Genomic DNA, 12,670 nt, shown 5'->3' on the forward strand with positions numbered 1-12,670 from the left:
CTTTCTCTGAGGTTCAGAGAATGTGAATCCCAGAAATATCCTTGGGAAGTTGTGCCTTGCTTTTCTCTGTGAAGGGAAATGCGGCTACACAGCAGGACTCTCATCCCTACAGCTGTAGGGATGAGAGTCCCTCATCCCTTTTGAAAGTTGTCTCCTCTCTCTCCAACAGCAGCTGAAGGAGAAGCTCTTTTACGAGACAGAGAGAAGAAGGTGCGTCCTTTCTCCATGTTTGACTCTGTGGAGCAGTCTGCTGGGCTGGGCACCCTGAGGAAGAACCAGAGCAGCGAGGATCTCCTGCGGGAGGCACAGGTATGCAGGGAGCCCGGGCTGCTGCTCCCCATCTGCCAGGCCTTACCCACAGCTCTTCTCATGGGGCTGGCAGACAGCTCTGAGAACTACTGAGGTCAGCTTTTAAAATGCTGCTTCTGAGAAAAAAAACCCTCTAAGGCTTTTAGTGGCAATTGGTAACGTCAAATCATTCTCTGCAGTCGCTGTGATGGGAATCTATGGCTGTATTACTTGTACAAGTGTGTATTTTTTTCCCCCAAAGATACAAAGAGGTATTTGCATGTTTGTTTTTTATTTCAAAATCATCTGCGTACTTGTTTCACTCTTTAATGCACCACTGTCCTTCAGATGTTGGATAGCAGTAAAACTTGCCACCTAAATTTTGGACACAGTTTGATCAGGTAGGGGTGCACTAGCTTACAACTGGGGATAACAGGTGCTTTGTTGGAGAGCAGCCTCTTGCCAACTGAGTGTCTGATATCTCTAGAAAAATCATTGTGACCTGTTGTTGCTCCTGTTTTAGACATAGCTATTACAGAAGAATTAAAGAGAATAGGCTCAAAGTATTTGAAAATATCAGTGGTGACAAAATGTTTCAAGCAGTTTCTTCCTGGTTTCAGTGATGTTGTAAACCTTATTACAGCAGTAGTGTCATATTTTGAGACACTTTGGTCCTTCATAGCAGAACTCCTAAATCACGTTTTACTGTTTTATCTTAATGAATTTTTTTGTCTTTCAGACAACCAATAAAAATGTAACCAAGGTGCCACCGCCTGTCCCCACCAAACCAAAACAGATAAACTTGCCTTACTTTGGTCAAGCCAGTCACCTTCAACCTGCTGATACAAAGCTGGATGGAAACTTGCAGAAGCTGCCTTTGGCTATTGCAGCTGTGGGGAACAAGCAAAAGCCAGTGGCACAGCAGCCTTCTCATCCTTCTCAGCAGATACAGCAAAGAATTTCAGTACCTCCTGCAGGTTCTTCCTCTAGCCAGGATCAAATTCTTCCTTCCTCCAAACAGGAGAGTCCCCCAGCAGCAGCTGTGAGACCTTTTACTCCTCAGCCATCCAAAGAGACTTCATTGCCACCATTTCGAAAGCCTCAGACTGTGGCTGCAAGTTCCATTTACAGCATGTACACCCAGCAGCAGACTCCTGGGAAGAACTTCCAGCAGGCAGTGCAGAGTGCTTTGACGAGGGCACAGACCAGAGGACCACACTTCCCAAGTGGTAAGCATGTGGTTCTCTCCCTCTCTTCTGTCTGATAAACCTCAGATGGATGTTCTTTCCACCTGGTCTGTGGGTATGAAGCTGTTCTTCAGGGGAGTTAAGTGGGTGAGGGCAGCTGTAAGAATCTTGGATGGATATTCCATGCTGTGTAAGAGTGTTAACAAGAAGTGCAGAATGTGTGTCTTGGATTTGCAAGATAACTAATGGTAGATCTGGTTACCAGATCAGTTCTGTTCATTTTTTTGTATTCTGCTTCTTTGCTCTACATAAAGAATACACAACCTGATTCACCTTTCTTTGTTCTTGTTCTCTTGTTGATCAAATACTCAAACTTTTTTCCCTGACCCCTCTCTGAACTGCTCCACAGTGTATGGCAAGCCCGTGATGGCAGGAGCTGGAGTGCCGAACCAGCTGCCGCAGACAGACAACATCTACTCCAACCTCCAGGGCAAGCCAGGCAGCCCAGAGCCCGAGGTGGAAACAGCAGCCTCTGCTCATGAGAACCATGAACCAGAGAGGATCCCCCGTCCCCTGAGCCCCACCAAGCTGCTGCCCTTCCTGTCCAACCCCTACCGCAACCAGAGCGACGCCGACCTGGAGGCGCTGCGCAAGAAGCTGTCCAACGCGCCCCGGCCGCTGAAGAAGCGCAGCTCCATCACTGAGCCCGAGGGGCCTAATGGCCCCAACATCCAGAAGCTGCTCTATCAGAGGACCACCCTGGCTGCAATGGAGACTATCTCGGCTCCCTCGCATCCCTCCAAACAGGCGGCATCAGCTGCCAGTCCTGAAAGCCCAGTGGAAATCCCAAATCCTTATTTAAGCACGGAGGCAGAAAAAGAAACGGCTGCTTCCATGCCAGAAGCAGCTATTGCTGAGGAGACAGAAAGCACAGCAGCAGAGCAGAGTGAAGCTGCTCTTCCCCCTGTACCTTTGGACCCTGTGCCTGAGGCTGTGTCAGACAGCGATGAACTCATGCAGCCCAAAGCAGAAGAGCCAAACCTAGAAGCTCCACTGCCACTGGAGGTGTACATGGAAGAATATCCTCCATACCCACCACCTCCCTATCCTTCAGGGGAACCAGAGAGTTTGGGAGAGGACTCATTCAATATGAGGCCTCCTGAAGTTACTGGGCAGTTTTCCTTGCCTCCTGTAAGTATTAGCTTACAACTGGGGTGCCCTGTCATTAAATCATCTCGAGTGCTGCCATAAACCCTGTGCATTGTGTTGTAGAGCTCAAGCAGACGTGGGAGAACAGTCACACAGTCTAGAAGTCTCTCTGTTGGTATCTGTTCTATTTGTGTGATGCTCTTATCTCCAGACAGTAATGAAAAGTCTCTCTTACCCTAGAATTAATTACATAATGAAAAGTTTCAAATGGAATACACAAATAGTAAAACTACAGAGCTGTAAAGAATCCTTCCTTCTAGAAGTCTGCCTGTACCCAGATTTTACTTCCATTTTAAGAAAAATTAAAGCGGATTTTTTTTTTCCCCTTGAGGTACAGATACAGATTTCACAAGCATTTCCCACTATTGCTAGTATGAGATGGGGACTAATTTTCTTAATCCTGGATTGCATTTGTTTATCTGAAAGTGCCTTTCTTGAAAAATATGTAGGAACAGACTTCTTTAGTTTCTATGTAAAAAACTCATTTGTAGATATCAGCTATTTGTACTTCTTCTACTCAATGTTTCCTGAATTTCTTTGAAATCTGATTTACCATCAGTCTACTCTCAAGTTGCATCAAAATGGAGTTTTTTGGGGCTGGGAGGAGGCAGCATTTTTACTATTTTATTTTGCAAGTTTCTATCTGTATGAGGTATGATGTTATCTCATTGTTGCAGAAAAAAAATGCTTAATGTTTTTGGTTTCTCAAAGACTTTCTTTAAAAACCTATCAAGAGTAGAGTTTTGATAACAGTTTTCATAACCTGATACATGAAAGTGGTTTTTTCCTCTATCACTTCAGTGCAGAGGAGTTAAAACATTTAAATGTGCTTTTTAACCTTTTAATTTGTGCATGGAGTAGACATTTCTTGTGTTCATGCTTTAAAGATTTTGTTCTTGCTCCCTTTTACAAGGAAACTTGAGTGGTAGAATTTCCTGAATTGTGAGAACTCACTTCTGCTTGGTTTTGTAGTAATTCTGCAATGATGAGAAGAAACCAGCCCAACTTCTTGATTTCATATTTAAATCTGTGGGTTGTTCTGCCAGGCTCGCTCTTGGAAAAGCCTCTACTTTTGATATTACATACAAATCTACAGGCAGAAGAGCATTTCATGGGAATCTCTACTTAAATATCTTATCTCCACATGCCTACTCTTGCAGAATATGAGTCAGTTCTATTCATCTTTGCTTGGACATCTGTCAGAAATTTACATACCCTCGTGAATAGTCTTATTGCTGCTGCCCAGGCAGCTGGGCTGAGCGCTGAGCTAATGCGAGCGTGTTCCCTAAAGGAGTGGGTACAAACTCAGCTATAGAAATACTTGGGAATCAATGGGAGCATCTAAAGCAATTCTACACTTGGCTCTGTATTTTTCCAAAACCATCTTCTATCTCTGTTTGCTCCTGCTAATCTCTGGTATACTTACAAAAATGTTGGAACTTTAGATCAGCACTTACATTAGTGTAGTTTGTGGAGTGTGCTGCTTGGTTTGTCTAGCAGCTATGAGAGTTAATAAAATTGTCCAAAAATAAAAAAAAATAAATTGCATCTTTTCCTGATCTTTGGTAGTTTCACTGCTTTGTTGATGTTTGCTCAAGGTAACTTCTGTATGAGAGTTGAATAATGACCTTGTCCACAGACAAAGGCAGAGATCTTTCATAACATGCTTAACCTAATATATTCACAATGTGTTTGGGGAATCGTAAAAAATACTATAAATTTCCTGTTAAGCACTTTTCTAGTTGATAATTTCTGCTGTCATTCCCAAATAATCACTTTTGCATTCATCATCTTTCCAGGAAAAAAAATGCCAGTAACTTGTGTTGCCTTTCACAGGGGAAGAGGACAAACTTGCGTAAGACTGGCTCTGAAAGGATTGGCCATGGAATGAGAGTGAAGTTCAATCCCTTGGCATTGCTTCTGGATTCATCTTTGGAGGGGGAGTTTGACCTTGTGCAGAGAATAATTTATGAGGTACAAATGCTAATTTCTAAGACAAGGAATTTAAATCCTGTTTGAAACTGGGAAGTCATAGTTTTTCTGGACTAGTGCAGAACCTAGATCTGTTCTTGAGGGGATTAAATCCTAACAGGTTCCAAGTGATCATACTTGGAGGCTGATTTTAAGTGTGTTAAATTCACAGTGGATTTTTAGCATCAAGACTATAGATTTGCAGGACACTTTTTTGTCATTTTTTCATATTGTGTTTCATTCCCTGTCTGGCATGTTATGAGATAATTTGGTAGGCAAAATCCATGTGAACTTTGCTCACAGTTAAATAAACATATCAGAAATTTGTTGAAAGTACTTTTAGTAAGTTACCAAGATCCTGTTTCTCTGAACTACACTGTAAAGGTAGAATTACTTGAAATCTGTATGGAAATGTAGCTTTAGGGCTCAAGCAGCTCTCAGTAGCTCCTGTTACCTGTGAAAAGGGATTGCTCTTGACCTGCTGAGTTAGGTGCTGTGCTGGGCAGCCCTCAGCAGGGCAGGGCTGATTGCCCAGGTCCTACAGGCTTGGATGCTGATTGCTCCCAGGGCTCTGTGAGCACTGAGAGTGAAGTGCCATCACTTCTTGCTTGTGCTTGCCTTGCAGGACCCCTCTGCACTGTGCAGCATCCTGCAATAACGTGCAGGTGTGCAAGTTCCTGGTGGAGTCGGGGGCAGCGGTGTTTGCCATGACCTACAGCGACATGCAGACGGCTGCGGACAAGTGCGAGGAGATGGAGGAAGGCTACACACAGTGCTCCCAGTTCCTGTATGGTGAGTGCCATCCCCAGCCCTGCAGCACGCCAGGGGCTCCCCTGCCACCTCTCACTTCATTTGTGCATGAGGAGGGGTGAGCTGCACGCTCAGGTTGGGTGCCTACAGGTTCCTCTTGGAAAGACAGCGGTTTTCACCAGCTTCCTGAGTTCCATGGAGATTAACTTCGTAATACTCACCCTGTGGAGGAGAGCTGAGTACAAAAGGTTTCTTTATATTAAAGACTTTGAAGCATGTGCTTCAGATACACCAATTAGGTGACTCTTGCCACATAAGAACTTCTTTACATGAGAACAACAGTGGTATGGATATGTCAGTAGGCAGTTCATAGCTGTTACCTGGTGTCTTGAAATGAGTATTTCCTCATGGGCACCTTAGAACCAGAAAAGGTATTGCCAAGTTCTGCCTTGATGGATGTTAGTAAGCACTGAATTTGACTTTACCTTCCTGACTTTTTTCTTCACTTGCATTTCAGAAGAAATCCCATAGTAAGTTTAGATTTTATTCAAATAGTAAGGGCTGCAGAGATACTATCTTTGAATGGAGAAAACAAATTCCCCCTGGGGTGTGATGAGTATTAGTCAGTGAGGTTTTACATTACTTTACTCTATGTTTTGTGTGTAATGAGGTTTTAAATTACTTTTCTTGGTTTTGTATGTAGCTCATGTCCCCTAGGCACACACCAGCTGGTGTGTCATCTCTCTGCAAGAGGTTAGAGTAACAGCAATGTAACTCAGCAGCAAAAGCTGTAAAACTGCCCTTCTGCTTTTGTGGCACAGCTGAGAGCTGAGTTTCTCTAAGCTGCTCCTAAGCCAGGAGATTTCAAAACAGTCTGTCCAGCTGTCCTCACTAAGCTTGAAAACAGTGTCTTTGGTGCCAAATATATAGTTTTCTCTGAAAGAAAGGGAGGAAGCCTTTTTAACTGGCATCAAAATTTGTAGGCTAAGCAAAGTTCCATTTGGTTTTGTATCCAGACTCCAAGGGAGGTCGTCAATGCCAAATGCACAAGGAAGATTGCAGGATTAGATTAAAAAATACTCGTCTAATATTTTAAACTGGTTTTAACTCAGACATGAATTAAGAGATGGTATATTTGTGTTGAACAGCTCTTGAGGGATTTCTTACAGAATTTGGTCTAATTCTTAGATTCAGATAAACTCCCCGTAGGATCCTGTGGAAAGGAGGTCCATGGTCTCATTATATACAGCATGAAGAAATCCATTCTTTTTGTTTGTGGGTTTTTATATGATCTGCATCCGATGTTTTCATGTGATACTCTGTTTTTTGTTGAGTTTGGGTTCTTCTTGTGTTATGAGATAGTTTTTGACGGGTCCTGAAAGGACTGTAAGGCTTTGGCCTATTAAGTTTGGCCAGTTTTTCCAGATAGTTTCAGTGGTTTCAGTCTCTTGATGGTATTGGCTGTTCAGCTACCAAAGTTCCTTATTGTTTCATCAGAAATTAGTCCTATTGCTAAGACTGGTTCTGTTTGCCTGTAGTAACTGTAAGAAATTATTCCCTGCCTAAAACTGATTCTGTAAAATAGTTTGGGAATGTGTATCTGTTTCCAGAACTGCTCTAAAACCTGGCCCTCTAAACTCATTATTGAGCTAATAAACCCTGGTGTAATTCATTGAGTCACCTAATCTTTTTTGTTGCAAATGATGTCCAATATCATGTAAGAAGTACAGGTAGGTTTAAATAAAACCAATCATCTTTTAGCATTGATGAAATTATGGGTCTGATGCTGCTGAAGTATGGAAATTTTCACTTTCTTAAATGGAATGCCTGCACTGAGTCTGTTTGCCCCACTACCCTGGTGTGACTACAAGCACCCCTTTAGGACACCACATGCATTGTGTGAATCTTCTTTGATGCTCAATGCTCAATCTTCCCTTCCCTGGGTGCAGAGCACAGCTTTGGCCCAACCTCTCATTATACCAAATGCAAAGCAAGGGAAGAGTTTCTCTGAGCAGAGCTTATCATGCACTGGAAGTAATTTAATGTTATGTGCTGAGCTGGTGTGCAGAAGTGAAGAACTTGATTTGAGCAGATGTTTCCTTTAACAGATGTAGGTGGTAATAAAACACCTTGGCCCAGAAATAATTGAACAGACTTGTGTTTCTGAAGGCAGTGTTTAAAACAAGAAAAAATAGTGTCAGAACTTAAGAACTGCTGAGATAACCAAAAGCAGCTGCAGAGTAGCAGGCAAATCTCTCAGGTAGAGGGCTGAGATGCAACTTGCTGTAAAGTTCTGAAATGAAATGACCCAGGTGGCAAATGACACCACAAGCATCAAAATGACAGTGGTGGTCAAGCCAAGCAGGTATTGCAATCTCCCTGTGACAGAAGGAAATTACTATTGCACTAAGAGTACAGAAAGTGTTTCTTGCTTATCACTTAGGTCTAGAAAGCGTGGACACAAAAATATAACCTTGTATCAGTCAGTGCTGCTCTCTCCGTTTGCCTTGTACTTTTTGAGCATGTTTAAGGAAGGAATCTGTCTGCTGTAAGTAACTTTACAAAGCCACTTCTTCCAGGGCCAGCTCTCAGTAGGCAATATGGTGCCAAGTAGGTAGGAATTTTGGAGTTTTTTCCTGGACTGTCTTTCAGTAAGAATAAAGGAGTCTTCCCTCCTGCTGTCCTTTTTATTTATATCTTTTCTTCTCGGCTGAGCTGCTGTGTGTTTGCAATGTTGCAGGAGTGCAGGAGAAGATGGGGATCATGAACAAAGGAGTGATTTATGGGCTGTGGGATTACGAGGCTCAGAACGACGACGAGCTGTCCATGAAGGAAGGGGACTGCATGACAATCCTGCGCCGCGAGGATGAGGAGGAGGTCGAGTGGTGGTGGGCACGGCTCAATGACAAGGAAGGCTACGTGCCCAGAAACCTGCTAGGGGTGAGTCCTGGCTGCTTCCAGAGCCAAAAATCCCCACCCCAGCATGTGGAGTGTACACAGCATTGTGTTCTCCTTGCATCGAGGTGCAGCTTTAAGAGTTGAGAGGAAGGAGTTGACGTTCTCCATCTTTATTTAGGGAGTTGAATGCTTTGGCAGAGTGGGCTAACACCCTCTGTTAAAGGTACTTACCACAGATTAATGGGTGCCCAAATGAACAGCATATCACCACCCTGCTATACACAGCAGGCCCTAATACCAACTTTGTCTCACCATCTTAAAAAACACCTTTTTTAAAAAAAACCCTTTTATCCAAACATGATATGTGAATAAGGTTTTCTTGAGCATGTTCTCAGGCACATGGGGTGATTTTAGGGCTGTCCTGTGTAGGGCCAGGAGCTGAACTCAGTGATTCCTTGGGGGGTCTCTTCCAACTCAGGATATTCTATGACTTTTTGAGAATTTTCCCTGTTCCAAAAAAGCGATGTACTGGCACAAAGGGCTTTCAGAACTGAAACTTGCATGAAGAGTGAGTTTTGATCCAAGGATATAAACACTGCAAAAATCTAGGTTACCTTTTTTTCTAGTGTTGGAAAACAGATTACATTGCTCAGTAAAGGCAGATCTTTGTTTTCTCATATGCTTTTAAAGTAACATTTAACTATATGTCTAAGGCCTTACATGAATGGCCTCTCCTTCTCTCATCACCTTTTGTATTGCCTTTTATTGAAAACAACAGTGTACAAATAAGATACTTTCAATTATGTCCTTGTATTTCTCCTCATAGCTGAGTTGCTAGAAAATGATGGCAGATGGACACATATATAAAAATTCCATTAAGCTTTTTTCTACAATTCTAGTTGCCCTGGTGCTGGAGATAAGAGATTCTCCAAGATTAACCACTGTGAATTTTAGCTGATTGATGTATGATGCTTGAAAGAGGCTGAGCCTCCTTCCTCATGCAGATAATCCTTAAACTGGTTGGATTTTGCAGAGCAACTCTATCTAATGCAAAATCAGTTTTCATGTCTGCATAATTTCCAGGTCAGGCTTACAGACCATGTACTGTAAAATCCTGCCTAACATACTACTCCTGCTCAGTTTTTTCCTCTCCAAAGTAAACATTTCTAAATTGAGAGCAGCCATCAGCCCTGCACAGTAAGGTTAAAATGGCAGCTTTTTGATTTTTGCCTGCCCTGGGGTGAATTGTGCATGTAGTGCTTGTTCATAAGCTTGTGCTTTGAGCCTGAGCACAGGTGTGTAAGAACACAAGGAACATCTGTGCTTCTAGGAAAAAAAAAAAACCCAACCAAACCCAAGGCAGCACAGCTTAAACTGGAGATCAAAACTTACCTTTGTAAGCACAACACAATCCCAAGAGAATCTTTGAGGAAAACTACACAGTATTCATTAACTGTGGCACTCCTGTGTCTGTTCAGTTGTTCTGAAACATCCTGTGGTGATTCTCCAAAGCAATTACTGGCCTTTTAATATAGCAGCTGAATTCTGATCTATGATGTTCACCAAAGAGGAAAACATCTGGTAGATTAATTCTTATTTTTATCCTTTTGCAGCCAGGTGTACTGGATAAAAACAAGGATTAAATTATCTGTATCAGTGCTCTACCCTTTTTAGTGACTCCCTGGCTCCTTGTGCTAATAAGATAATACTGTCAGGTGCTAGGATGCTGTAACTGACTGACTTCATCTGTAAGAGCAGGCTGAGACAGACCTTGTGGTGAAGTCATTGACCTGGTCTTAGTGCCTGAGAAAAGAAGAAAGCCAGAGTCTGGTTAAAGAGAGAGGGGCAGCTTTGAGGAGAGCTTTAAGCTGTGATGTAGACATGCATTGCCAGTTAGAGCACGGAGCATTCATCTCTCCTAACTGGGTGAAGTGTATCCTCCTATTTTCACATGCCAGGGGCCATGCCTTGCAGAACAGCAGCTGTTCCCTAAGCCCTTCCAAGGGAGCCAACAGCTTCCCAGGCATCTTGTCTATTGTATTTGCTGGGAATGTCCCAATGAAGGAAGGAACGATGCCTCTGACTCCATGTTCTCAGAAGGCTAACTTATTAATTTATAATAATATATCATTTTAAAGAATACTATACTATACTAAAGAATACAGAAAATATACTTACTGAATGCTAAAAAGATAATAATGAAAACTCATTACTCTTTCCAGAGTCAAAATTACCCTGATTGGCCACTGAGTCAAAACAATTCACATGAAACCAATGAAACAATCTCCAAACACATTCCACATGGGCAAAACACAGGAGAAGCAAATGAGATAAGAATTGTTTTCCTTTTCTCTGAGGCTTCTCAGCTTCCCAGGAGAAAAATCCTGGGTGAAGGGATTTTTTCAGAGAATGTGAATGCCACACTTGTCCCTGCTGTGTGCTGTCCCAAGCTGTGTCCTGTCAGTTTTCCCCTGCACCCCTGTGTGTGTGACCAGCACCTGGCCCAGGGGTCACAGGCTGGCAGGAACCAGTTTCCATTCATGGAACTGGGCACCCACCCTCCACTCTCTACAGCTCCTCCACTCCATAATTCTTCTGCAGACAGGTGTTTCCAGCTTGCCCAAAGCTATACTGCCATAAAAGCTGATAGGTGAGAGAAAGCAAGCCAGACTTCACCTCTCTGGCCCCATTTATAAAACAGGGAACAATCCCACAGTTCACTGAACGCAGAAGTCTCTTGACTTACACAGCCATGTGCTTTTCCTGGCCCACCCATCTGGGTAGAGCTGAAAGTACTTAATTATGTGCTGTTCAATACTTTCCTCTTGTACTGACACAACAGAAGTCTCTTGACTTACACAGCCACCCATGCTTTTCCTGGCCCACCCATCTGGGTAGAGCTGAAAGTACTTAATTATGTGCTGTTCAATACTTTCCTCTTGTACTGACACGGTATTTTTTTAAGCTTGCCTAAGACTGCTAAATTCATATTTGTCAGTGCCCTGGGTGTTTTTTTATAACCATGCTTTTGCTGCTAGGGGTTACATCAGAATTGTAGCACCAAAGAGAGGGGTCTTTTGTTCCTTTATTTTTTCTTTTAAAAAAGAGTAACCTTTAAAGTACTAAATTTTTAAACCTCATTTCTGTTTTACCCTCAGCTGTATCCAAGGATTAAACCTAGACAAAGAAGCTTGGCATGAAATAGTACAGAAGCCAGATTCTTGAACTACTAATCACGGATAACTTACAGAAAAAAAAAGTCCATTTTGTGTTGGTTCCAATATCATGAGACTGATTTCAATGACAATGTAATTTGAAAGCTATGAAAAATGTGCTTTGAAAACAAATGAAGGATTGATGCATTAGCAAATGGATGAGGGCATTGTACAAGATGAAATAATGCTTACAAGCAAATGAAATTCTGCTGCCTTTGGTCAAATCAAGCCATTATGTTCAAGTACCCACCCAGCTGTCTTCAAACATGGCAGAAGAGAGTTTAATTTCTTTTCTGCATTAAATACAAGGACCTTTTGAAATTGCCATTGAAGGAATCATCATGAAACAGACAACTTGGCTCTGTCCAAATTTATCCCGAGGCTTTTTCCAGATGGGAGAAATTGAAGTATGTGCACAGCACCCAACTGCTTATTGCTGGAAGCAGAATTTTTGTTAAAAGAAGCTAAAAAATCTGAAGTGCATCTGAAGAGTGACAACCATTAAGCAATAACTTTTAAAAAAGCTGTAGCATCTTAGAAATTCTATGTATTCAAAATATCATGTGCTGTAACAGAAATGTAGTTTTAGATTCCTCTTTTTACAAAGAGCCTCATGTATTTATTGTATTTTGTACTTTGAAGACTAAGTGTAGAAACTTTATGTAGTTCTTGACAATGTACTTGTTTTTACTCTACTTGTTTACTCCACCATTAAACTTTTGTCTCCTCTGAAGCTTTAACTCTGGGTATTTTAATAGTGATTTTTATTAGAGATGTTACTAGTAAGACACACTGCTCTTGTACATGACACTAACTTTCAGCTACTTTCTGTATTAAACTGAATCCCTCTTCCCCCATCCATTCAAGATAGTTTATTTGCATTTAAAATTGAGCTGAAGCTGTTAATGACACATTGTTAACCTTCAAAGCTAAGGGACATAGTTAAGGAGAAAACCAAACCTGGTACAAGTATGTTCCAAATAAAGCCTTTCTTATAGAGCTATCCTTTCTATCTCTCCATTTGGCAATAATTGGATACTGAACAGTATTTAACAGAGAAGCAAATAATTCCTTAAGGGTATTTAGAAAGTGCCTCACCCTGCAGGCTTCTGTTCTACTAGGTAAATCCTACTGCTTTCTGAAACGGTGCCC

The 12,670-nt window shown here is 42.1% G+C and overlaps 1 protein-coding gene across 1 annotated transcript in view; it reads left to right on the forward strand.

Moving 5' to 3' along the window:
- The window catches only part of TP53BP2 (tumor protein p53 binding protein 2), a 51,796-nt gene extending 39,277 nt beyond the window's left edge, over positions 1 to 12,519 (forward strand). The window contains exons 11-17 of the mRNA XM_039716866.1: positions 170 to 309; positions 1,028 to 1,517; positions 1,885 to 2,666; positions 4,521 to 4,666; positions 5,248 to 5,447; positions 8,146 to 8,345; positions 11,462 to 12,519. Coding sequence (XP_039572800.1) covers positions 170 to 309; positions 1,028 to 1,517; positions 1,885 to 2,666; positions 4,521 to 4,666; positions 5,248 to 5,447; positions 8,146 to 8,345; positions 11,462 to 11,503 — 2,000 coding nt within the window. The 3' untranslated portion in view covers positions 11,504 to 12,519. The remainder of the gene's footprint in view (positions 1 to 169; positions 310 to 1,027; positions 1,518 to 1,884; positions 2,667 to 4,520; positions 4,667 to 5,247; positions 5,448 to 8,145; positions 8,346 to 11,461) is intronic.
- Positions 12,520 to 12,670: the final 151 nt, after the last annotated feature.

The sequence above is a fragment of the Passer montanus genome, unplaced genomic scaffold (genome assembly GCF_014805655.1).
Source record: "Passer montanus isolate IOZ18808 unplaced genomic scaffold, ASM1480565v1 scaffold37, whole genome shotgun sequence".
In the NCBI taxonomy this organism is placed as follows: domain Eukaryota; kingdom Metazoa; phylum Chordata; class Aves; order Passeriformes; family Passeridae; genus Passer; species Passer montanus.